At 41.9% G+C, this 27,477-nt stretch overlaps 1 protein-coding gene across 12 annotated transcripts in view; it reads left to right on the plus strand.

Annotated features, from left to right (window-relative positions):
• Positions 1–19,646: 19,646 nt before the first annotated feature.
• LIMCH1 (LIM and calponin homology domains 1) overlaps positions 19,647–27,477 on the plus strand; it is a 325,835-nt gene continuing 318,004 nt past the window's right edge. For all 12 annotated transcript variants that reach the window (XM_058546972.1, XM_058546961.1, XM_058546963.1 and 9 more), the window contains exon 1: positions 19,647–19,823. In XM_058546972.1, coding sequence (XP_058402955.1) covers positions 19,728–19,823 — 96 coding nt within the window. In that variant the 5' untranslated portion in view covers positions 19,647–19,727. The remainder of the gene's footprint in view (positions 19,824–27,477) is intronic.

A 27,477-nucleotide genomic window follows, 5' to 3' on the forward strand; every position in this document is an offset into this window, starting at 1 on the left:
AACTGGAGAGGCTAAGCCAAAATAAATGTGATGAAGGATGTCCAAGGGGAACTGAAGAGGAGGAAGTAAGAGCAGCGGGAAGTGCAGGAGTTACCTCCTTGAATGCTGAGTGATAACTCTTTATGCATGGCCCAGTCTGTTTGGCTGGGTTCAAGGTGGAAGTGTTCTATGACTTAGGTTCATGAGGACTTACAGGCAATTAGAGATATTTGGGGTCCATGAATACCTTTTGGGTTTTACATCATAAAGGGGAACTAGACTATTCCTTAAAATATCCATTAGTCTCCGCTCTTTTTTTTTTCTTTTGTGAGGAAGATTAGCCCTGAGCTAACATCCATTGCCAGTCTTCCTCTTTTTGCTGAGGAAGATCAGCACTGGGCTAACATCCATGCCCATCTTCCTCTACTTTATACGGGACATCGCCACAGCATGGCTTGAGGAGCCGTGTGTTGGTCTGTGCTCGGGGTTCCGAACCTGTGAACCCTGGGCCACCAAAATGGAGCATGCGAACTTAACTGCTGAGCCAATGGGCCAGGCCCATAGTCTCCACTCTTTTTTTTCCCAATATTTCTATATATATATATTTTGTGTGTGTGTGTGTGTGTGAGGAAGATCAGCCCTGAGCTAACATCCATGCTAATCCTCCTCTTTTTCCTGAGGAAGACCCGCTCTGAGCTAACGTCTATTGCCAATCCTCCTCCTTTTTTTTTTTTCCCCTCAAAGCCCCAGTAGACAGTTGCATGTCGTAGTTGCACATCCTTCTGGTTGCTGTATGTGGGACGCAGCCTCAGCATGGACGGAGAAGCGGTGGGTCGGTGCGCGCCCGGGATCTGAACCCGGGCAGCCAGTAGCGGAGCGCGTGCACTTAACCGCTAAGCCATGGGGCCGGCCCCAGTCTCCACTCTTAAAAACAAAATATTGGTTTGAATGCATTGACCTCTGATTTGGCTCAGTGGTTCCAATGTTGTGATGTCTTACATTTATTTTTCCATTTTTTTTTTAGGGTTGATTTGTCCAGAATGAGAAGAGAATTATGACTGGAAGTCTTTGTCCATCATAAGATACAAGCAGGGACAAGGATTTCTGTGTTTGCTCAAGGCTCTATGCCGAACAGGATGCACTTTAGACTTTACGGTTTTTTGCAAAGCATTATTCCTTTAGTAGCGGTGGAATTAAAACACAGAAAGTCAAACTCCATATGATTGTGGTCTTGGCATTGGAGTTATAGTCTTGGCACTAGGAGCTATTTCCTGGTACAGGAACTTAGAGGAACTGCTTTCCTGTTATGTTTCAACTGTCCAACTCGACTATCTTCTCTTTCGGAGGATCCATAGAAGCAGGCTAACTCGGTTGTGGGGAAACCCCACCCAGGCTTTTAGGACTGATAGGCAGAATTTCCCATGGCAGAAAGGCTGTCTGTGAAGCAGGGGTAGAGAATGCACTGGAGGGTCCAAGAGAGGGTCAAATCATACAGCTATGAAGACCTTGGCATTTCTTTGGGCAGCCCCAAGGGCATTTGGTTTAAGATCAAGCCAGAATTTACTGGCTATCTCTGAAATAGCCCTAAACTGAATATCTAAAGAGGTCATACAGGGGAGCCCTTTGATAGTTCATTTCCTTCTTTGGTTACATTTTAAAGTACATTTTTACTCAGTTCCAACTGCTTATAGGATTTAGCTCTGGTACTTTGGAAAAGTCAGAGTATTTGAGATTTTAAAACCCAGGTGCTGGGAAAGATAAGGAGTCCTAGAATTTCGATTCTGTTAACACTGTCACAAGAGAAGATTGCACTTTTTGCAAGAAAATGGGATTTTGGTTGGTTTTATTTTGATTTTGATAGAATGGATTATTGATATTAAAGTTGGAGATATGGGTGAGATTTTGATATAAGGGATACTGGACTTGTGTTATTTGTTCTAATATTTCTTTATTTGACTATTGGTCAAATCTTTGAGTTGGAAAAACAAAGTTGTTGTTAAGGGTTGGAATTGTCTCAATTTTGTTTTTCCTTTTATATGTTGACAGTGTTTGATTAAAGCAGTTGCACATTTAGTTTATTTCCTTAAAGTTTGTTATAGAAGCAACCAAAGTTCTGTAGATTTGTAAATAAATTATATGTAACTGTACATAACCTGGGTTACATTCTTGGGTGAATCATATCAACACTGGCAGAACGTTTAAATAAACGTTCTAGAAAGGTTAAACAGAGGTTAAACAGTTTATTCTCCCCTTCATACCAAGTTCCTTAGGCATTTGAATTCACTCTTAAAGTTTCTATTTTACTCAAAAAAAATTTGAAGAACAAAAAATTTGAAGATCATATTATAATATTAAAAACTACTAATATTCCTTGATATGAAAGCATGCTAATCTTTCACTAATTACTCATTTAATATAAACAGATCCTTAAAAAAAATCGCTGTCCCTCCAACATCACAATATAAAAAAAAGTTTGCTAAAGAGATTTTCTCACTATAACATCAACAGGCGTTTCAATCTTCAACAAAGTTTATGGGTGGAGTGGGCACTGGGGTTAAAGGGATATAAATAAATGTGTTAGAACACTGGAATTCCTTTGTGTTCCTAGTGAGGCCCAGCACTCCTAACTTCTTTCTATAATAGACTTTATCCCTTTGAACACAGTGGTTGACACATGACCCAAGTTGGACACTGTCCTCTTGGCCCCAGTGATGGGTCCAGGATAGACATGTAGTCTAAGCTGGACCAATTTTATCCCTTTCTTGGAATTTTTCAGCCTGGAGATGGAAGTAAATAATTCTTTTTTCTCTCTGATCCGGGAGCTATTGGAAATGTGAGTCTATCACCATACGCCACCATACTCCTCTTTGCGTGGAGAATGACCCTTTGGAGTATGAGAGAAAGAGAGCAACAAGCAAATAAAAGCAAAGAGAAACACACATGGATACAGTCATGGGAGAATTGTGAAAAATGGGAGACCTTAGAGTTACTGAAGTCCAAATCATTGCTTGGTAGTAGTGTTAGGAATGGCGGGAAACTGTTGTGTTTATTATTTGGATGCTCATCTGTTAAGTCACTCAGTATATTCTTTGTAAAGGAATACATTCCTCACTCCTCCTGTTTCCTTGTGGAGAGAGAGCCCTATGGTCACACTCTTGGCTTCTCTTGCTACTTGGTACTCCTCCCCATGGCAAGAGGAGTGCCTGGTATGAAAACTGGTAGTGTGGGAAAGGGAACTGGGCATGCTCGGCTAACCTCCTCCCTCTTTCCTATCTTTAGGGATTTGCCTGCCACCAAAGACCCTGTGTTCTGATCTGGTTTAATGGTATACATGCTGAAGTACTTAGGGGGATAAAAAATAAGATAGATTTATCAAGACATAGGATAGATGGATGCATAATTATAGAATAAAGCAAGAAGAGTAAAATGTTAATGTAGAATTAAGTCATAAGTATATGGGTGTTAATTGTAAAATTCTTTCAACTCTGCTATATATTTGAAATTCTTCAAAATAAAATGTTGGAAAAAAACAGTACGCATTATGATGGTCTAGTTTGACACAGGCATTTGCTGTAAGTTGGGAAGCAGACAGAGATCATATTGCTTAAAAACAGCCTGGTTTCAGATACTGAGTTTTGCCAATCACCTTGGTATTACAACCAAATGTAAGTCTAGCAGTACAGCTTCCAAAAGTGGCTGAACATGTCATGCTAGTGATTGTCTAGGAGCAGCAACTCTTCCTCACTTGTGAAAGCTGTTGCTCTGTTCACTGGCAGGAATTTTGAAATGCTACTCTCTTTACCAGAAGGCAAAGTAATGGAAACTGGATGTTTGGGTAGTTGATAAGAGGTGGAGGGATGAGGTAGGGGAAAGACATTTTGTCATTTAATTGAGATAATACTTGTAAAATGCTTAACCTGATGCCTGAATAAGTTCTCAATAAATGTTAGCTATGATTATAATTAGCTCCTTATTTAAAGAGAAAATCATGTATAGGTGTAACATTGTGGTGGGTTGAATTGTGTCCCTCCAAACAATATGTCCAAATTCTAACCAGCAGTACCTGTGAAGGTGACCTTATTTGGAAATAGGTTCTTTGCAGATGGAATTCAGTTAAAGATCTTGAGGTGAGAGCATCCTTGATTTAGAGTGGGTCCTATACCCAATGCCAAGTGTCCGTATAAGAGAAAGGAGAGGGAGACAGGGAAGAAGGGCATGTGAAGATGGACGCAGAGATTGGAGTTGTGCTGCCACAAGCCAAGGAGCACCCAGAGCCCCCAGAAAGGCAGAGGCAAGGAAGGATTCTCTCCTAGACCATCAGAGAGAGCATGCCTTCCCCCACACAGCATACCTTGATTTTGGACTTCTAGCCTCCAGAATTGTGAGAGAATAAATTTCTGTTGTTTTAAGGTCCCATATTTGTGGTAATTTGCTACAGAGGCCTAGAAATGTTAAACCTAGAAAAAGGATGTGACAAGGTGCTATGTGGTTTGTTACAAGTGAATAGTACAGATCAGAATGGAAGTGTCTAGGGGAAACATACTAGAATCGCTTGCAGGAGGTGTCAAGCCTCAAGTGCCTCTTTTCCAGGGAGAAGGGTACTAGGATAGGGAGTGGGTTCTGCTTTAAAAATCACTACCTTGTTGTTGGGAGTCCATGGGACCCTCACCCGGGCTGGCTCTGAATAAAAGTAGGAGAACCAGTAGTATGGATAATAATTGTGGCATATAGGATGGACAGCAGATAGTTACCACCTTAAAGACATGCTACTGTATATTTTGTTGCCTAGGCAACAAAGGCAAAGGAAAAAATCATCTGTATACAAGCCGTTTACATGAGAATAAAAAATGTTGATATTGGCTCTTATATTAATTCTCAAGGTCTCTTGGTGCCTGCTGAGAGAAATGGCTCAGTCATTTTTACAGTTACGTTGTTTACTGGGATGTTGGAAAAAAATGCCTATGTGATGTATAAGGCAGAACAAACGTCAGTCTTTGAGCTTATCTGATCCCTAAGTGCCTTTCCATTTCCCACCCTTATTGTTCATCCACGGTGATGGTATGTTTTAGCCATCCTCAATTACTTTTTTTTTAAATAAAATTAAGAAAATAGTAACACAAGTAATCCATGTCCATTGTAAAATAATTAGAAAATACAGAGAAGTCAAACGGAAAGAAAATTTAAATTATTCATAATCATATTAATCAAAGATTGTCACTGTTAACACAATGGTGAATATCCTCACAGAATTTTTCTATGCAATTATAAGCGTGTAGTTACAAGAATATAATTATAATATGCACACTGTTTGGAAACTTGCTTTTCTCCCCTTTAACTATATGTTATAAGCATTGGATATGTTAGTAAGCATAGAACTCCCTCAACGGTTTTTAACGGCTATATATTGTTCCATTTAAAAAATTTTTTTAATAAACCTCTTATTGTTGTATATGTATGCTGCTGTAATTATTCACTATTGTAAGCAACATCAAAATGAATGTTCTTTATATATTTAGTGCATGTCCAACGATTTCCTTAGAATTGATATATGGTGCCAAAATGCCCTCAAGGGCATTTACATTGGTTTACTCTCCCGCCAACAGTTATTTGTGAATGCTTATTCCCCAACAGTCTCACAAACTGGTAATTATCAGCCTATTTAATGTTTGTCGATCTGTTAGGCAAAACAAATCATAACAGATTTGTGTATCTGTGATTATTAGTGATTTCTAAAAGATGATATGACACTTGTTCCACAATTCAGGGTGTGCAAAAGTCACTATTTCTTTATTTTTCTGTACTCAGCCTATTTTCTCAGCCTTTGAGTCCTCATTCCACTTGGGAGATGGAAATTTAATCTCAGTTCCACACACTTCTCTCTGGGATCACAGCCAAATTCCAGGGGACTAAGCATTGAAGGCATTGGGTACGAGTATTGGTGTGTGTTTTGGGGGGATCCAACTGACTGACAATGTCACTTTTTCCACACCAGTATTTACTGGAATGAGATGGCCCTTTATCCATTTGGTCCTTGGTCTTGTGCCCCTGAAGGATAAGGGACATAACGATGTCAAGATGTCCCTTATTCCTTTCCAGGAGAAGCTTTTATTTCTTTTTTTTTTTTTATTGATTTATTTTTTCCCCCAAAGCCCCAGTAGATAGTTGTATGTCATAGTTGCACATCCTTCTAGTTGCTGTACGTGGGACGCGGCCTCAGCGTGGCCGGAGAAGCGGTGCGTCGGTGCACGCCCGGGATCCAAACCCGGGCCGCTCGCAGCGGAGCGCGCGCACTTAACCGCTAAGCCATGGGGCCGGCCCCTGAAGCTTTTATTTCTGACAACTCACTTCGCCATTTTTGAGGTCCCCTTTGGGACACAGGCATCATTCTGCTGCCCTGTGACAGGCTGGCACTTGACTGGGATTGTGAGGCTGGCAAAGGCTCCATCTGCCTTGTCACACCCCCACTTTCCAAAAGCAGTCAATATGGAACACTGAGCTGTTGAAATGCAGGGAAGGGCAAAGGGAGAAAGTAAATACCCATTTAAAAACATCTGCTAATATTTCAGAGTATCATCCCATCACACTATTGGCCAATTGTACTAATCCTTCTGTGAAATGCCTGTTCTTGTTCTTTGCTCACGCCAACTACGTTCAATTTTCCGAAAGCATTGTGCTTTCTTGTACTTCCAAATGTCTGTGTGCATACTTTTTCTTCTGGTTAACTCTTGCTTCAATTCTATGCATTATCATACTTCTTTCTACTTCCCTCTAAAATAACATATATCATCCTATTTGTAATTGCATATTTATTTGTTTGTGGACAGTGTAGGCAATAAAATGTGCTAAAACAATTCTCTTTCTCATTGAAATTCTATATTCCTTGAAGGTAAAGACTGAGTCATAGACTTTTTTTTTCATCCTTAACATACTCTAAAACTGATTTAAAAATATAGAAATAAACTCTTGGTGAATGCGCTTAACCAAAATGAGGATAAATAAACAGTAGTAGTGCAATGTGCAGGTTCTAGAATCAGAAAGAATTGAGTGAAGCTAGAGTTTGTTGTTTGCTACCTATATGACTTTGGGCAAATGATTGATTCTCTTAAACCTCAGTTATGTCATCTATAAAATGGAGAGCATGCTAGTGACTTGATAAGGAGTTGCTGTAAATCATAGTGCCTGCTGCTTAGTAAGCAACCAACCAATGGAGGTGAGTATTATTAATAAACACTCTTAGGTGGAGAACAGAAAGGCCGACATGCTTAACAGTCTTCTCCTTTGCTGATACTTGATGGACAGCATTGCAAATTAGTTACATCAGCTAATTTCTGCTAGAGAAATAATGCTAGAGAAGCAAACAAAAGTGATTAATGTCACTGACTGATCGGTGAAAAGGATTGATTATTTTGCTACTGTGTGTGTTAGGCTGGTAAAAATACTGTATTCTCCGAGCTGGTACATGATCGAGTTTTCAAGTTTATATATTACTCTTTAGGAAGTGGGCATTACAGGAATTTAAGGCAGGAATTGTGAATGCAAACGCAGTAGAGGCCGAGCAGGCAAATGAGAAAGAGTCAGGAGTGACAAGGAGGGCAGCTCTGGGAGGGGCGTGTCTCTCCCATTCGTCACCTGCTCCTGAGCTCTGGCTTTCACAATGCAGACCCCACCACATCATCCAAGTTTTCATGTTGGAAATCTAGAGGTTTTTTTTTTCTTTTCACGAGGTTTCCTAATTTCTAGAAGTTGGCAACTAATTCAGGCATTGTTTTAAACCACTGTGCAGGCTAAAAAAACCATGTCTGCAGGCCAGAGCTGATTCACGGGTCACCAGCTCGTGACCTTTGAGTCAAGATATCATTAACATTTTCAAGAAGCACATAGAAATACGGCAATTTTATAGTTTAAAGGGATCATAAAACATTCTACAAACTTTGTCCAATGTCATGTGAACTACTTTTAATATCCCATCTAGTCAATTTGCATTAAACATAGGTTAATTTTTTTTTTAAAGCTCACACAGTATATAAACTCCTTTCATCCTTCAGCAAATTCAGCATTGAGGTTCAGCTGGATCTGTTTTCAATCTTGACCTCCTGTGGAAACAGCCCAGGGAGTTCCTAAGTAAACTTCATCCTCCTAACAGGCCTCTGCATGCTATTAGCTGGAGAAAGCCCCGTAGCTCAACAGGCAGATGGCAGTAAGAAATTAACTTGAACTTCAGCAAGACTGAGGTTTCCATGGGAACAGAGGAAGCAGCCATCCTGCCTGGCATTTGAACTGAATAGGAAACAGGCTCCCATGAGTATAATTTTAGAAATGACTGCACTATTCCACCCCTCTCCCCATATATGTTTAGTTTTCCTTCCTAAATTGCTTTACCTTTAGTTAATAACACGATAATAAATGATTATCGGGTACGTGCTTAAACTGGTTGAAGTGTCTGTAAGTATCAGACACAAGAGAGAAAGTGTAAGCATCTAATTGCAGAGATCTGAAAATCATTAATAAGCTTTTGTGGTCCCCACACAAAATTGTATTCTTTACTAAGCGAGCTCATGACATGCAGAAATCACTGTTTTTGTTTTTGTGAGGAAGATCAGCCCTGAGCTAACATCCATGCCAACCCTCCTCTTTTTGCTGAGGAAGACTGGCCCTGGGCTAACATCTGTGCCTGTCTTCCTTCACTTTATATGGGCTGCTGCCACAAGCGGTGCCTCAGTCTGCACCCGTGATCAGAACTGGGGCTGCCAGCAGTGAAGCGCGGGCACTTAACCACTACACCACGGGCCGGAGCCCAGAAATCACCGTTTTAATCTTCATTTGCTATAAAGAATAGACATTCAAATAGATTTTACTTTTCTGTCAATGTGGTCTTATTTTAGGAATATAATATATCGTTAATATATATTTTGTCTGAACATCCAGGCACTCAATTAACACGTGAGGAATAAGCTATTCTGGAGAGTACTAAGCTCTCCGGTACTAAGTACTAGATTGAAGCAAGTTCATCTAGCTTGTGTTCATCTCTCATCCAGAGGCACATTAACCGGTGAGCTAAGGAGGTTGAAGCTTCACGTCCCCTCGCTCGCGTTGGCCTCTTCCAAATCCCTGGTGAGACTTCAGAATATTCACATGGCCATATATTTTTATAATGTTTGTAAAAGACATTTTAACTGCAAATGGTTAAGACTGCTGTCTCTTTCCACTCAGACTTTCCCCTCCATCACAATTCCCCTCCTGTTCAGTGGTGATGAAATGGCTGCAGGTATTTTTGGGGTCTGGGTGAGGGAAAGTTGAGTTGGGGATACAATAAGTATGGCTTTAGTGGCATATATATTAAATGGGTCACAGTTTTGTGTATGGATATGTTATTGCCAGTTGTTCTGACACAGGAATAACTTCTAGTAATATTCCTACTGCCCACTATGCCAATTCACTAAGCATGGTGACACAAAGGTGCTGGGTCAAAGACTGGGTTGAGATATGACAATGTCCTATGGTGCCTGGTACCCCGGGATGTGGGTGTGGGGTAGACCCAAGATTGAAATGGAGCCAGGAGCTAGTCTGTGGAAAATTCTTTCCATCATCAGACATGTAAAATTATAATGGGAGATCTGATTCTCAATGAATTCTAGTCCAATTGGAAGTTCTAGCCTATCAGAAATAGTCTTGATAATGCAGTATATACAATTATAAATGCACTGTACATTTTTAAAAAAATTTTATTGAGGTCATAATAGTTTATAATATTGTGAAATTTCAGTTGTACATTATTATTTGTTAGTCACCATATAAATGCGTCCCTTGACCTCTTGTGCCCACTCCCCAACCCCCTTCCCCTCTGGTAATCACTAATCTGTTCTCTTTATCCATGTGTTAGTTTATTTTCCACATATGAGTGAAATCATACGATGTTTGTCTTTCTCTGTCTGGCTTATTTCACTTAACATAATACCCTCAAGGTCCATCCATGTTGTTGCAAATGGTACAATTTTGTGTTTTTTTATGGCTGAGTAGTATTCCACTGTATACATATATACCGCATCTTCTTTATCCAATCATCAATTGATGGGCATTTGAGTTGCTTCCACTTCTTGGCTATTGTGAATAATGCTGCAATGAACATAGGGGTGCATAAGTCTCTTTGAATTGTTGATTTCAAGTTCTTTGGATAAATACCCAATAGTGGGATAGCTGGGTCATATGGTATTTCTATTTCTAATTTTTGGAGAAATCTCCATTCTGTTTTCCATAGTGGCTGCACCAGTTTGCATTCCCTCAGCACACACTGTACATTTTTTATGGGAATTTTATGAAACATAATTAATCAGAACTCCTATGATTGTGTTTCCAGCTGAATTAACATGAAATACTGATGACAAAGGTAACATAAAACTCAATGCATAACTATCATAGGAATACTCATGACAAAATGGTTAATGAGAACTATTGATTCAAAGAGCATTTAAGATGGGTCACTACTACAATGACTGAATTATAGGAAACTTGAAAGGCCTGAAATCTTATAACTCATATAAAAAACTTGATAGAGGTATTCTGAAATTTGATAACAATCTTTAAAATTTATATCATGTTATCAACAATGAATTATGCAGCTGAAAGAAATTTTCTGAACTATCAATAACAAAAATCCAGATTTTAATATTGTCATGTGCCAGCAACTTTTAACCTTGTTAGTGATAAAATACTCCTCTCCCACAAAATCCTCTGTTGGTCTAAGTTCAAAACAATTACTACTGTTACTGTTGAGTTTTTATAACATATATATGTATAAGGTTTAAATTAGTCCATTTTTTATTACTCATCCTTTAATAAGTATTATATTCCACATGGGAGTTATGATTGATAAACTCCCAGTTATACAGTCAACCTCAGACACACGTTGATGCGGCTACACATTTTTTTGAGAATAAGTTCTTAATGGTTCAGAATCATTCCAGTTTCCTTCAAACACAAGCGTGTCTCTAACGCCTGTGATAATATACACCCCGCATTTAAACGGTAGCTTCTAAATAAACAATGATAGCACAGTGATTGTAAAAATAAGAAATAGAACTTGAATTACTGCAACGCTGTTATTCTTAGTGCAAATTAACATCTGAACTTTGCAGAGTTTACTTTTTGGAATCAACTTTTCACATATTTTTTCCCTCATTTTAAAGAATATTAATGTAACTAAAAATATTAATCCATTGCTTTTGTCCTTTTTGTACTGTAATGTATATTGTGATTTTTTTTATTATTTTATTTTTTCCTGTCATGAATATATAAAGTCTAATAAAGGAAAATTTCAGTGGAAAAAACCAAACCAACTGTCAATTAACCATGCTAGAGACAAGACTGAATAATCTCTCTCTCTCTTCTCTCTACAGAAAATGATTGTACAAAATGTTGTTATATGAAGAAGTAATCCAAGATGATGCAGCCTATAAAAGGTAGGAAAAAAGCATTCTAACGATGTGTCAGGCAGTTAATTAACAAAAATAATTTTGTTGTTTTTCTGAATTTTGTAATGGTTATGATTTGACAGCTTCTTAAAATTGGTAATTTATTTCTTTCATCATTCTAAATAAATATTCACTTTCAAACTTAATTTTGTATTTGTAACTTATAAAACCTTCGGGCCCAGCAAAACCCAGATCTACCCTTGCTATCATTTCTCCTATAACAGCAAAGTCAGTTTTTTTTTTTAAGGTAGGTAGAATTTACAGAAAGTAAAATGCACAAAACTTAAGTGTAGAGCTCATCGAATTTTTACCTATTTATATAACTGTATAACCACCACCCACAAAGACGGAAAACATTTCCATCACCCTGGAAGAAAAAAATTTAAAATTTCTGGTATACTCAGGTTTAAGAAGTTAATATATCCGCAAAATGAGAATATTATGCTAAGAAAAAACAATACTCAAAGAACATAAGCAAACTCTTAGGGATAAAATTATAGTCACTAAAATTAAAAATTCAATAGAAAGACTAGAAAATAAGTTTAAGGAAGTCACCTTAAGAACATCAAGCAGAGGGGCCGGCCCCGTGACTTAGCGGTTAAGTGCGTGCACTCCACTACTGGTGGCCCGGGTTCGGATCCCCGGCATGCACCGATGCACTGCTTCTCTGGCCATGCTGAGGCAGCGTCCCACATACAGCAACTAGAAGGATGTGCAACTATGACATACAACTATCTACTGGGGTTTTGGGGAGAAAAAGGGGGAAAAAAAAGGAGGAGGATTGGCAATAGATGTTAGTTCAGAGCCAGTCTTCCTCAGCAAAAAGAGGAGGATTGGCATGGATGTTAGCTCAGGGCTGATCTTCCTCACACATACACAAAAAGAACATCAAGCAGAAAGACAAAGAAATGGAAAATAAAATAGAAAAGATGAGATGTAGGGGGCAACCAAGACGAACAACTCCAACAAATAGGAGTCCTAGGAGAAAGAAAATGAGAAGGAGGAAACTTTGAAAGAAATGAGAATTTTTAGACTTGAAGAATGACATGACTCTTCAGATTTTATGGAGTTAATCAGTACCCAGAAAATCAATAGTTAAGAAGTGCTATCTCAGTATAATTTTCACTTGCATTTCTCTTATGAAATCTCCTTAAAATTTTGTGAAACAAATGTAATTGAAAAATTAAAAAGATTAAAAATAAATATGTTAGAAGTGTATTTGACCTTCACTATAGACCGGTTCAAACTATTTGTTCTAGGTTACATTTGGCCATTGTCATTCATTCATTCCTATATTCAGCACTTAGGGCTAAGCTAGGACAGCAGCAGTCTCAAAGAAAAGGACTGATTCCTACTATACATCTAACCATGGTACAGTATTATATGTGCTATGGTATCAGCATAAAGAAGCAGCTATCTCAGTGTTTCTTATCATCATTAAATAATGTCTCTTTTTAATAAATATAATACTTTATTCTGGATTCATTATGCTTTCTGAATCTAATGATTCATGTATTTCATTAATTCTAAAAAATTCAAGCCATTATCTTTTGAAATATTGCCTCTCCTCATTTTCTCCCTTCTCTCTTTCTATAATTCCTAGAAATTTTTGTGGGATATTCATATTCTTATAACCTCTCTTTAATATTTTTTTCTATTTTCTTATGCTTCATTTCATATACTTTCCAAAGATCTATCTTCCAGTTCAAAAATTCTCTCTTCACTTGTGTCTAGTCTGTACTTTAACCCATCTTGTGAGTTTTTAATTTATGATTACACTTTTGTAGTTGTTTTTTCATACTCTTTCATACCTGTGTGTCCTTTTTATTGTATTTTGTTATTTTCTTCCATTTTTTGACTCATTATCCTATGTCTTTAATCATTTAAAAATTTATTTTATAATCTTTATCTGATAGCTCTATTAAATGAATTTCTGAGGAGCCTAATTTGATTCTTTATTGTGTCTCTTGAATTTTGTTTAGTTTGTATGGTTTTTGCATGCATTTTCTACTTTTGGATTGTAAGCTCATCTTCAGCAGGGTTTGTCTGTGAGAGTCCTGTAAGGCTTGGATGGACGGCATGTCTTCTAAAGAGATTTTACATTTGCTTCTTCTAGGTACCCAAGAGGTCCCAGAACAAATTAAATTCTAAGTTAATTTCTTAGCTTGGCGGGCAGGGGGGTCCTAGATTATGTGTATGTTGTTTATAAAGAGGATTAGGCTTTTGTTTACACATTCTCAAGGGAGGTTCACCTATACCCTGCCACCTAGAGGTGAGGTCAAGACAAAGAAGCTTCCTAATTGTCTCCTTCTGTGGTGGTGGTGGAATATTTTCCAGTTCATTCTTTCTCTGTGGGAGGAGTACACGTGTGTGCGTGTGTGTTGCTGTTCAGTTCCAATTCTTCACATGGCACAGGCCCAGCACATCAACTTCTAGTACTAAAACCCTAGCCCTATATTTCTAAGTCTAGCAGAAATGTCTCTCCATAGGACAGTCAAGGGTCAATTCAATAGAGCTTGCTGCTCTAGTTTTATGTTTTTTCTCTATTTTGCCTCCTGGGGAATTTCTGTTAATTTCTACTGAGCTCAGCTATTCACGTAAAGAACATTTTTTATATTTTGTGTGGCATTTATAGGAGTTTTGTAGCAGGAAAGTTATTCATTCTGTCATAGTCTGGAAAATTAAAATTGCTATTCACATTTTTAAATGGCTTTAAAAATCAAAGCAATGATGAATTCAGAGTATTTTTCAAAACCCTCCCTAAAGATTCTCATACCTACTTTGTTATGTTGAGAATCACTACATTATGGGAACACAGAAGAAGAGGTGACTAATTTTGACTTTGTTGCTAAGGAAGTCACCAGAAAGGTGACATTTAAGTCAGATCTTGGAGGATGAGAAATTTAGTACACTTATTTATCACCAACCATAAGTCTTCAAAGTATTATACACAATGAAATTTAGAGTTAGTCTTCGTCTAATTGATTTATCTCATTTCATATATTAATAGATATACATATTTTAATACCTAATGTCATCAAAGTTATTATTAACCACTGATTTCTAAGTGCCAAGCAAGGAAAGAGGTGTTTTATCAACAAAACTGAGACTCCTAGAGGTTAAATAACATTTTCATTCATGTAACATAATGGGTGACAGGGCTGGATTCAAACTTAACTGTGGCAATCATGAAATGCACCCTTCAGGGAGCTTAACTGACCAAGGGTCCCAGCTGTTGTGCTCTGAACTTCATTGCCATGTTTGCATTGAGCCATGCTTCCCGCTGGGCTGCTCCCAGCCAGTTACTAAATATGGCAGGGATACTAAGGCAGGATTGTTCCCGGGAGACCCAGGACTCTTCTGGCGGCCGACTTTGGCTGACTTTGACCTCCTCATGGTTGCTGAACCTTCCTGGTACTGAAAGGCAGCTTACGATGACACTTCTACCTGACCTTCCTTCCCTCTCTGCATTCCAGGTCAGACTTGCATTGTGCTCTGACTGCTTGCCCAGCATTTTCTCTCACAGTCATTTCCCTAATAAAACACTTGCATCTTGGCGTCTGCTTCTCAGAAGACTCAGACTATCACACTAAGTTTGTCTGACCTCAAAACCCTTGCTTCTACAAAAAATAACTAAAAATGGATTAAAGATCTAAATGTAAGAGTGACAACTATAAAACTGTTAGAAGAAAACACAGACATAAATCTTCATGACCCTGGATTAGGCAATGCTTTCTTAGACACGACGCCAAAAGCACAATCAGCCAAAGAAAAAAATAGACACATTAGACTTCATCAAAATTAAAAACTTTTGTGCTTAAAAGGACAGCATCAAGAAAGTAAAAAGTCAACACACAGAATGGGAGAAAATATTTGCAAATCATATATCTGATAAGGGACTCCTATCTAGAATACATAAAGAACTCTTATAACTCAATGATAAAAAGACAAATGATTCAATTAAAAAATGGACAAAGATCTGAATAGACATTTCTCCCAAGAAGATGTACAAATGGCCAATAAGTACTTGAAAAGATGCTCAACGTCATTAGTCATCAGGGAAATGCAAATTAAAACCACAATGAGACACCACTTCACACCCACTGGGATAGCTATAATGAAAAAGTTGGAAAATAACAGGTGTTAGCAAGGAGGTGGAGAAATTGGAACGCTTTTACACTGCTGATGAGAATGTAAAATGGTGTAGCCACTTTGGAAAATAGTCTGGTAGTTTATCAAAAGGTTTAAACATAGAGTTATTATATGACCCAGCAATTCCACTTCTTGGCATATATCCAAGAGAAATGAAAACATATGTCCACACAAAAACCTGTACATTAATGTTCATAGAAGCATTATTCATAATAACCAAAAAGTGGAAACAACTCAAATGTCTATCAACTGATGAACAGATATACAAAATGTGGTATAGTTATACAATGGCATACTGTCTATAAAAAGGAGTGAACTACTGATACATGCTGCAACATGGATGAACCTTGAAAATATTATGCTAAATGAAAGAAGCCACACACAAAGGATCACATATTGTATGATTCCATTTATATGAAATATCCAGAAGAGGCAATTTATGGAGACAGAAGTAGAATAGTGGTTGCCAGGGTTTGGGGGCATGGGAGGTTTGGGGGATGGTGGCTAAAGAGTATGGGATTTCTTTTTGGAGAGACGAAAATGTCCCAAAGTTAATTGTGGTGAAAGTTGCATAACTCTGTGAATATATTAAAAAACATTGAACTGTACACTTTAAATGGGTGGATTGTATGGTATGTGAATAATAGCTCAATAAATCTATTACAAAAAAAAATCCATGTTCTTTGAATATGCTATATCCCTCATTTGGCATTTATCATAGAGTACCTTGTCTTATGGTTAGTTTTTCCAATCAAAATGTTGCTTCATACTCCCCAAATAGTGATTATCTCTGAATTGTGGGGTTTCTTCTGGATTTGTTGTTTTCATTATATTTTTCAAATTTTCTCCAGTGAACATATTTTACTTTCATATTTGAAAACCATATTATACAAAAATGAAAATGTCATTTCGCTAACAAAACTATTAGCTCCTAAAGGGAAAAGTCTGTGTCCCTTTGTGGATTCTTCTATTGGGAGTAGTCTCTTACACATAGTAGGTTCTTCATAATGATTTGTAAAAATTATTGATAACGGCACTAGGTTTGAATTCTATTATGATTGTATTTTTGGGTCTTTGGTAATCTATGTGAATTTGTTATTGGTAATAGAGTCCAGGAAAAGCAGATGTTACTTTGTGATTATAAACCTTAAAAGACACAAAAAGTATTTTCACAGAAAGAAAAACAAACATGTTTTAGTTTGAATGCCAATGTTGACAGCAGATATTTTAGAGATATGGTAGATTTAATTTTTTTTTTTTGTGAGGAAGATCAGCCCTGAGCTAACATCCATGCCAATCCTCCTCTTTTTGCTGAGGAAGACCGGCTCTGAGCTAACATCTATTGCCAATCCTCCTCTTTTTCCCTTTTTCTCCCCAAAGCCCCAGTAGACAGTTGTATGTCACAGTTGCGCATCCTTCTAGTTGCTGTATGTGGGACGCCGCCTCAGCATGGCCGGACAAGCCGCGCATTGGTGTGCGCCTGGGATCTGAACCTGGGCTGCCAATAGTGGAGCACATACACTTAACCACTAAGCCACAGGGGTGGCCCTAGATTTAATCTTAATACTCATTTTTAAATGGATTCAGATGTCATTTAGGTCAACTGGCTTCCCCTCCTCCGAGTTACTCCATGCAGTGGAAGCTGCCCAAAGTGGCATCTCGTGTTAGCATGCTGGAGTCATTTTGTGAATTATTTATTCTGCCATGTGTCTTCATGGAGACAAGGTCATCTTCTGACTATGTTTTATCAGCCTTTTCCCTCTGCTTGCCTTCTTTACTCTTCTTTGTGACTTCTCTTCCTTCCCTCCTTTTCGGAAGGGCAGTATGGAAGGGATGGTCAGCTGGCTTGTACTGAGCACTATTTGCCAAGCCCAGCTCTGGCCCTCTGACATTCAGAAACCCTGTTTACTCCTCACATTGACTCTGCTGGGTGGTCATTTCAACCTCATCTGAGATGAGGAAACTGAGGCACAAACTGTAAGTGGCAAAGTCTGGCCTAGGACTAGCAAGGCAACTTGGTATGCGGTGAAGAGCAGATCTGGCGCCAGGCTGTCTAGGCTTAAATCTGGGCTTCACTGCTCACCAGCTGCGTGACACCCCTCTCTGTGTCCTGGTTTCCTCATAGGGATGATAGTCTATCCTACAGGCTTGGAATGAGCTAGTCAATTATTTGAAATGCACTTAGAATAGTGCCTGGCACAATGTAAGTGCCATATAAGTGTTTCAAAAGTAAATAAACCAAAGTCTCTCTGACTCCAAGGCTGGTAATGGTGGAATTTCAGGCTCGCTTTTTTTGTTTCATCCCCCTATTAAAGCAATAGAATTGGACAAAGACTAAACTTGGACTCTTAACAGGGAACAGAGACTTAACTGCTGAGGCACTCATGGACTTCTTGCCCTGTCCAACCCCTCTTGCCAGCAGCCATTCTAAAATGTGAATCTATTTGCTTTAAGTTAGATGAGAGTATTGAGCTATTACAGTACCCAGCAATGGGCTCACCAGCAGATGCCCATGCAGCAAATCCCCACTGCAGTCTGGCATACCCCCTGGGGTTCTGGCCTGCCTCTTCCATGCTGTCATTCCCATCTGGTTCTTTCCTCACCACACTGGCCTTCTGTGGGTTCCTTGACCCCCACCAAACTCATTCCTACCTCAAGGCCTTTGCACTCATCTGGAAATGTTTCCCCAGATTGTTGCATGGTTAACATCTCTCCCATTCATGTCACCTCACCACATCCTCTTGTCAGAAAAACCTTCCTTGATTATCAGTTGGGGTCTCATGGAAATCCGGGTGGCTGAGAATTTATTAAGAGACCATTAGCAGGAAGTGCGTAGGGTGAGGAAACCAGGATGGGATAGCCTTTACTGCCACCAGGTCTGGGGAAGAGGGGTGCGACAAGGGGAGACAGGGAACCTTCCAGGGAACCCAAGGAGAGGCCCCAGACAGAGCTGCAGCCTTCTGCGGACTGGTGCACCCAATCCCCTAGACTTTTGCAGTAAGGGAAGCATAAATACCCCAATTCCCTTTCCTCCACCCTCTGACTTCCTGCCTCTCTCTCATTAATGGAACCTGGACACAGGCCAGCCTCCCAGGTGAAGCGTGGAGGGGCAATTGGAAGGTAGCCAGCACTCTCTCTTCCCAAGTTATTATCTTCTCTTCTTTTATCTTCTTAACATGTATCACTCTCTAAAATTATCATCTTTTGTTTTACATGTTTATTGTCTGCCCCGCCCCCCACTGCCTATAGAATGTAATTATTTCGAGGGCTAGGACTTCGAGATGTTTTCTTTTTTTCCTTCTGTTTTCATCTCTGGGTCCCCAGCGCGCGCCTACCCCAGTGCCTGACGCATAGTAGGTGCACAATAAACATGGGTTAAATGAATCAATAGACTGGGACACAAGTAGCTTGTCTGGAGAGAAAAAGGCTTCGAAAGGTCGTTTTTCTTACAAAAAGATCAGGTGACTGAACACTCCCTGGCGCCGGGGCAGAGGTCTGCCCCTCTTGACCCCGCTTCTGTGGCCCGGAGGCACTGCAGGTGCGGGGCGGCCACTGCCCGCGCGTCCCCCTGCCCCGCTGCGGCAGCGCCGGCTCCCCGGGGACGTGTGCGCCCGGCTCGGCGCGCGTCCCCCAGGTGCACGCCGACCCGCTCGGCCCTCCGCAGCCGGCCGGGCGTGGGCCCGGCGGCTGGCCGAGTCCCTCTCCCAGTCCCGTCGTGGGCAGGGAGGGAGACACCCAGTGCTCACTCTCGGTTATTTTTAGTCGGTAGCTGACACCTCTCCCCCCCCACCCCGGGAGCCGGGCAGAGCGGCCCGAGAAGGTGGAGGAGAGGGAGCTCCCGGCGCCTCCGCGCTCGCTCCCGCCGGGGACTCACGGCGCGGCCGAGCCGGGGCGGCGCAGGGAACAGCTGCGGCGGCGTCCTCCAGCAGCGCGCGGCTCTCCTCTGGGACCTGCGCGGGGCGGGGGAGGGGAGCGGCCAGGGGAGGGGAGGGGAGGGGAGGGGAGGGCAGGGCGGGCGGGCCGGCGGGAAGGGGCGGGGAGCGCGCTCCTGCGGCGGCGGCGGCGGCGGCGGCGGCGGCTGTCCTCATCCCGGCGGCCCAACGCTCGAGTGGACGCGGGGCTTCGCAAATGGCTTGTCCCGCTCTCGGTCTAGAAGCTCTTCAGCCCCTGCAACCCGAACCGCCCCCCGAGCCCGCCTTCTCCGAGGCGCAGAAGTGGATCGAGGTAGGTGCCCGCGGCTGGCGGGCGGCCTTGCAGGGGCGCCCGGAGCCTCCGACCCGCACACACACGGACGGCAGGTCCGCCCCGCATCCCCCATTTTCTGTTGCCAGCTGCACCGGGTCACCCGCCGGGACCTCGGGCGAGCTGCGATTCCTGGGCGCTTTGGCACTGGAGTCTCGGGCGAGGGTGGGCGCGAATGGGGGACACTGCAGTCTAGCTGTGCGTGTGGGGACGGGAAGCGGTCCCCCGCGCCTCCTGCCCGCCAGCAGCGCAAATCTCAGCTCCCGCCGCTTCCAGGCGCTGCCAAGGGAAGCGCAGTGCGAGCAGAAACGCCGCAAAGGCGCAGGAAGCGCGAGCCCCGGGAGTCCTTGCGGACGCCGCATTTCGGGAGTCCTGCTCCCGGTTCTGCCTTCCGCCTCTTGACCCCCCGCCCTTCTCTTCTGGAGCGGAGTGGGCAGTTTCTCCACCCAAGCGCATACCCTCCGGAGCCTCCGGCTGTATTCCTGGCCCCAGGTCAAGTGTGAGGCTGGCACAGCGCACAAGGCCGGGGAGCCTGCAAGACCCACCTGCGAGCGCGCCATCCGCATAGACGTTTGCCCAGCCATTGGCAGCCCCTACTTCATCCCAGAGGCAGCGGGGCGGGCTCCCTGGTGCCGCGTACCCGGCCCCGTGGGCATATTTCACTTAAATGACTCGGTGGCAGGCCAGGGAAATCACTGGCGCTCTCGGCTCAGTCCAGGAAGCGCTCGCTGGGTGATCCTGATTCTCGATGCCTATCTGTAGAGACAGGTTGGTGGCCCTTCCCGAAATGACGTGTCTGCGGGGGCCAGGACGCTTGGAGGGCGCGACCGGAGGGAAAGGTGACCCTCTGGGATCCGTGCAGTGAGCCTCTGCTTCGCTGGGAGGCCTTTCTTGAGGCTTAGCAGAAGGCGAATTTGACCCTGTTTTCCTCAGGGACAGGCAGCCCTCCCTGCCCGGTAATTCGAAGGAAGAAATGTACCGCTAAGTCATGACCCAGCAAGGGTGAAGCCTGTTAGTACTCAGATTGTCACTTAGTGACACCCTCCTGTGGCACGGCAGATCTCAAGATGCCGCTGGAGTAACAGAGCTACGGTAGTACGGATTCCTGCTGAATTGCTTGCGGAAACCGCCTCACTAACGCTGCTCTAATACTCCAGCCAGAGGCCTGCACCTTACAGAGTTAACCTGCTTCATGCAAACGAGAGTGTTAGGCAGAGTTTAGAAACATTTATTTAAAAACAGGGTTAAAGAAACAAAGGAATAAGCTCCAGGCTCTGTTGCTAAAAACCCCAATCATGTCTCTCATAATTTGATAGCTGAAGACCAGATGAGAAAAAGACCTTGGCTTTTTATTTTTGATATGTGGTTGGGAGGGCTTGGGGTGTGACAGGTGCTCGCTCTGGGCTGCATACTTGGGCTCACAGGACCCACGAGAGGCATTTGTAGTCACCAGCTTAGTTGAGAGTTAGCGAGCTGTATTTTTTATGTTCTTGAACTTTAAAACTCAGGAGAGATTTTGGATGTGGATGGTGGAGTGGAGAGGATATAAGGGCAGAGCAGTCTTAAAATTCTTGAAGGCAAGTGGTTTGTTCCCAATTTCCTTAATTGTGAGTAACATGGACATACTCTGCTTGGAAAAAATGTATTGTGGTATAAGTTACATACTGGAAAGTGCACAAATCTTAAATGCACAGTTCCCTGGATTTTGACATATGTATATACTGCTATAGCCGCCACCTAGATCAAGACCTGAAACATCTCCTCCAGCCCAGAAGATCACAGTCTGTTTTTAAGTGGTGGTATATTCCAGGCTAAATATTGTGCGATACAGATTATCAGCTTTTGTCCTGGTTACACAGGTTTAAAAAAAAGAAGGGCTTCCTTAAGAAAGTAGAGCCCCATTAGCCTCTATGGACAGCGTGTTATTATTCTTGATACCTTATTGTGTACACCAATTTGAGAATGTGAAAGCCATAACGGGGCGAGCCTGGCTTTAGGACTAGGCAGCCTTGGCACTCTGCTCTGCGTGTGCATTATTGAAGCAGCCTATCTCCTTTCAATTGTGGAGTTGGGTTTCACGGAAAGGAGAGCTTCCCCTCCCAGGCTGTCTAAAAAGGTGTGTGCTCCAGGGAGAGGTGGAGACCTCCCCTCTTCCTTCCCGGAGGTTCCTCTTGAAATGTAAATGCCGCGTCTGCAAACCGAGGGAACCCAGGAGCAGTAACAGATGGTTTTGCACGCAGTTGCCCGGTGAACAAAGATTCCTCGGCTAATATAGCAATAATGTGGTACTTAGTGCGGGCCGAATTCCCGGGAGGATTGTTATCTGGAGACAATTGCATCTCTTTTAGGGGCCCCATTGTCTTCGACAACATCCTCAATGGTAGAGCTTTGTTTTCCACTTTTGTTCGGTTGGTGATTAAATTTCCCACAGGCCTTTTTTTTTTTTCTTTTGAGTCGTCAGGAATTTCACCCTTTCAGAAAAATGTTCCCTTGGGTGCAGCAGGTTAATAAACAAACTTTGCAGCTTGTCTGTCCTCCTCAGTCCTTGGTCTTCCTGGAGTCATGACTTGGCGAGAAAACGTTCATTCTTAATAAAGGCTCAAGGAACAAGCTCCAGGAGATAACTCGTTAGTGAGGAATTTCTCACCGGCAGCCTTGGCCATTTGAGGACTGTGTTACTGGGCGGGAAATGGTGGCCTGGGAACTGTGCTCCCACCTCAGCCCACCCCCAGTTTCTGCCTTAGCTGGCACAGGTGAAAACCCTACTGGAGGTCACAGACCATGTGAGAACATCAGGGCCGCACTTCCATGACTTCCTATAGCTGTAGGAGCAGGCTGCACGTCTTAATGTGGTTTGGCGAGACTGCTAAAGGAAACAGCAAACTTCAAAGATTAACTCTGGCTACCAGCAGGCGGGGGACTGACCAACTTCCTTCCAGATTCCTTTTCTAGAACGCCTTCCTAAGCAAAGGGGCGGTAAGGACAGCACAGTGGGTACGAAGTCAGACTTTGGCGCTGGTCAGCCTGTGTTTGAATCCTGGGTCTATTGCCTTCTATCCGTATGACCTTGGACAGGCTGTGTTTCCTCTCCATTTCATTCTAAATATTTTCTTTGAAAGATAGCTCTAGTTGTTAACAAAAATAACAGAGAGATATTGTTGAAAGCATCTGTAAAACAGGGGTACTAATAATAGCTTACCTACCTCATAGGAGTTCTGTGAGGATTAAATAAGTTAATATGTTTAAACTGCTTAGAATAGTGCCCAGTGCTTAGGAAGTGTTGTATAAGTAATGGTTAGTATTATTATTACCATTAATATTACTACTACCATCACCACTACTACCATCATTAATACTACTGTTATTGCTATGGTTGTTATTAATAATAACTAGGGCTGATTTTGAAAGAAAATCTTCAGAACCCTAAGTTTCTAGTGTAAAAAATATAGTTCAATCACCTGCTGATCTCATTCTATTATCTCACCTGGATACCTGGACTAGAAGTTAAGTAGATGCTATGTGTTACTCTAACTTGAATTAAAAGAGATTTAGGGATCAGCATAAAACCTGTAGTATTTACTCGTAAAATGATCCTGGTAGTCCACTAAGGTTTAGAAAATTATTCCTCAATATTATGCTGAAGATTTAAGTTTAATGCATAGTCTTTGTTACCAAACTCCAAGCAAAATGCTTAATGTCTCTCCTCTTGCAGACAATCCAATATTAAATCATTATACAAATAGTGGCTGTCTCAATATTCATTTCAAATGTAGCAATGTTTTGTTCACTGAAGTTGTGTCAACTCCTGCTAGGAAAAAGAATAATTCCCCCATTTATTTTCCTTCCTCTTTCCTCCCTGCTTTTCTTTCTTTCCTTTGTTTTTTTTCCCCTGATGATATTTATTGAGTTACAAGGGTTTGTTAGCAGGTAGACAGTTCTGAATTTCTTGGTCCCCCCTCCCCTTTGCCTCTCCGCCCACAACAATATTTATCTGTTCTAAGCTGTAGTTCTGCTTTTTAATGCCAAACACTTTCTGGAGAAACAGATGTCACTTCAGCTTGGTTTCAGTTGTGATTTGGAACAGGTTGCCAGGCCTTTAGGGAGGGGTTGGAAATTTCAACTCAACTCAGCCTTCCTTCTCAACTGGAGAGGTTTCTGGACTCCTTTAACTTTAATCATAGCATGCCTGTGGGGCTTGGGTATGAATATAATCTTATTTTTGTCTTCATCCATATTTCACATGAATGGGAACTAGTGCTGGGAAGAATCAGTTCATCACTTTGGATCATTTCCCCCTGCCCACCTAGAATTGTTTTCTTATTCAACCGGGACCTGATTTTGAAGATTAAGAGGACCGAGAGCACCTTAGCTCTCCAAGACTAAAAGATGTATTGTTTGGCAGTAGGAAAATTTATATGTAACCTTTGAGAGAATGTAGCATTTAGTGGCCAGTAACTTATGACATTTGCTACGTAGTGACAGGTGAACATATGCCATAAGTTATATAGTCATTCTAGTTCTCCATCTCTGTAGGGACTTGATGACTTTTATATCTTTTTACTACAACAAAGATTTAACTTTGCCTATGGTTCTCCAGCTCTGCATGGAGAGCTGAGGAAGAGGAATGCAAACTTTTCTGGCTAGATCCAGAAAGGAGTAGTGGTCTGAATGGATATGTAAATCAGAGCAGGCAGCATCTTTCTCACAATGACATTTAAATAGTCTGGCTTGTTTGTATACAAGGGCTGCTATGACACAATGCTGTCACGTGGTAGGAGAACAGTGAGGTCCCACAGATTTGGGGAAAGGGGAAGTGGAATGGGAGGTGGAGTTGGCACTTTCTTGCCCCATCATCTCCCTGGAAACCGAGTTTGCATTAAGCAAGCTCCAAATGGCCAGACTGAGCTCTGGCCACCAAGAAGGGATAGGGTGGGGCATGTGTTGCCAGCAACTGGATCTCTTGGCCCCCTGCTCTCCACTGATAGATACAATGGAGCCATGATGCAGACATCTGGCTGTCATTCTCTGGGTGGCAGTCAGTGCTAGGTGGGACCAGGCAGCTCCTGGAAATTGGCCTGGCAGCTTTTCTTTTTGCTTTGGACCATTCAGAAACTTAAAAGTGTCATAATTAGGAGTAACATGATAATGATAACGATGGTAATGAAATTGATGCTCCTGATGATAAAAGCTGATATTTATTGAGTGCTTACTATGTGCCAGGCACTGGGCTACAAAGTCTATGTATCCATTAACCCCTTATAAGTACTATTATTATTCCCGTTTCAGATGAGAAAACTGAGGCTCTGAGCGATTAAATATCTTGCCCAAAGTCACAAGTGAGTGGCAGAACTAAAACTTTAATCCAAAGTGTACTTTCTTAACTTCTACGAATATACGTATCCAGATACGCAAAATTTATAGTTGAGGAAACTGGGGCTTCTAGGAGTTAGGAGACTTGTCCAGGGTCACCTAGTCAGTAAGTACTTGTTAGCGTCAGGATTCGAACCCAGGTTGTCTGACTTTGCAGCCCTTGTTATCCGATCCCCTACATTGCTGCCCACATTTAGGACCATGTATAAAGATTTCTGTAAGGACTGAGCTTTCTGTACCTGTGACTGTGCAGAGATCCCCAACCCCCATGTGGAGGCAGGATGTGGATTTCAGAAGCTGTGGCTCCCTAGACTATTCCCCATAGTTTGTCTCTTTCACCTGCGGGACCCAGGGGCTCTCCTCACTTGGACAGACCACCTCAGTGTTACACTGGGTAGAGGGCTGGAAACCAAGTAGGTGGTGCTACTGAGGCTCTCAGGCAAGAAGAATCAGGCTCCTCACCTTCGCTTGATGCCTTCAGGCCTCACGTTGCTGAGGTGGAATTGGGCATCGGGGTTGTCTATAGTTCGGGGTTGCTAGAATCTGGTTTCTGTGTCCTGTTGTTACTGCCATAGCTCCCAGTCACTCCATTGAAGGTTATTAGGGCAAGTGGCCCGTGGGTAAGTAATTCCTTTTTAATTTTTTTAAAGCTTGCTGATTCATTATTGGATGATTTCTTAAGAGGACAGATATTCTAGAATATTTTTTTTTTAAATTTTTATTTATTTATTTATTTTTTTCCCCCAAAGCCCCACTAGATAGTTGTATGTCATAGCTGCACATCCTTCTAGTTGCTGTATGTGGGACGCCGCCTCAGCATGGCCGGAGAAGCGGTGCGCCGGTGTGCGCCCGGGATCCGAACCCGGGCCGCCAGCAGCGGAGCGTGCACACTTAACTGCTAAGCCACAGGGCCGGCCCTTCTAGAATATTTTTTGTTTATGAGATTAGGGACCATGGCTCTCTTGTTATAGTTTTATCTCCAACGCCTATTTCATACTGGGGATGAATAAATGCATAGTCCATGTGTGCTTTTAACATTTTCTAAAGGAGAAGGCTCTTTATTCCATACTTTACATTCCCCAGAGAGTTTGAGGAAGGACCTAATACCTGTGTGGTCTGTTTTGTTCTTTGAATATGGATGCGAAGGGATATCGCTTCTCAGTGCTGATGTGTGTAAGTGCCGTTGGCACATCTGTCTGAGGCCTTTGCCACAGCTCCTTCATCTTTACCTGCGAGTTCTCCCATCTGGACAAGATCTCACCTGGGAACAGTTTTGTTGTTGAGTTCAGCCAAGAGGCAGGTCCTTCCAAGAGAGGAGATTGGCAACCTCGCCTACAGGTATCCAGGTCCCATCCTGAAGAACTGAAGGGTCTGAACAAAGCATCTCTGTGATTTCTGGGAAGCTTGGCTTGTGGTCAGCATCCTTGTCACCTGCATTCGAGTCTCACCTTCATCATTTGGCCTTTATTTTCATGGCTGAAGACTGAATCGCTTAACACTTGTTGCTTTTTGACTAAACTACTCTCGTTGGAACTAGATTTTCTTTTTAAATACAGTTCACTATTACATGATTTAGAAAAATGTGCAATGTAAGTTTATATTATTTCCCCCCATTTTTTCCTAAGGATGTGTGTGTGTTTACCTTTGAAGCAAAAGAAAGGTATGAGATATGATCCTTTTGTGGGGGGGGGTGGGGTTGGGAAAAAGGATGACTTCAGTGCAATTACGTGAGGAAAGGAAAGGATAATAGAACTTTGTTTTGAAGTGATTGAGAAATATAAAAATAGCCTAAACTAGAGAGTTACTAGGTGATACAAGAAAAAAAATAGTTCTTTTTTTAAAAAAAGAAAATGACAGACTATTGGACAGACCTCTGCCTGGACATGAGGAGATGTTATATCTCTCTCTGCAAGGAAGAATGATGTCATGGAGTTCAGTTCTGCTGTGGTGAAATTCCATGTTTGCAGTATTGAAAACAACACTCCCAAAGAAATGTCCTCATGCAGCTAATCCTGACGGGATAGCCGTCGTATCTCAGGGAATTATCTTTGGCGTAAGGGAAAAAAACGAGATGATGTTGTCATATAACATGCACCTAAGGAATATCTTGGCTAACACCTTCCCCTAAACTTATACTACCTATTAGCAAAATCGTATCCTTATATTTGTGTTGGGAACTTAAGAATAAAATATTGGTTAGCCTGAGAAAGCTCCATGTTTCCACCGTTCTGCGTTCTGCCTGTGATAGTTACCCTGGTGCAACTAC

This window comes from Diceros bicornis, chromosome 8 (genome assembly GCF_020826845.1).
Source record: "Diceros bicornis minor isolate mBicDic1 chromosome 8, mDicBic1.mat.cur, whole genome shotgun sequence".
NCBI lineage: Eukaryota > Metazoa > Chordata > Mammalia > Perissodactyla > Rhinocerotidae > Diceros > Diceros bicornis.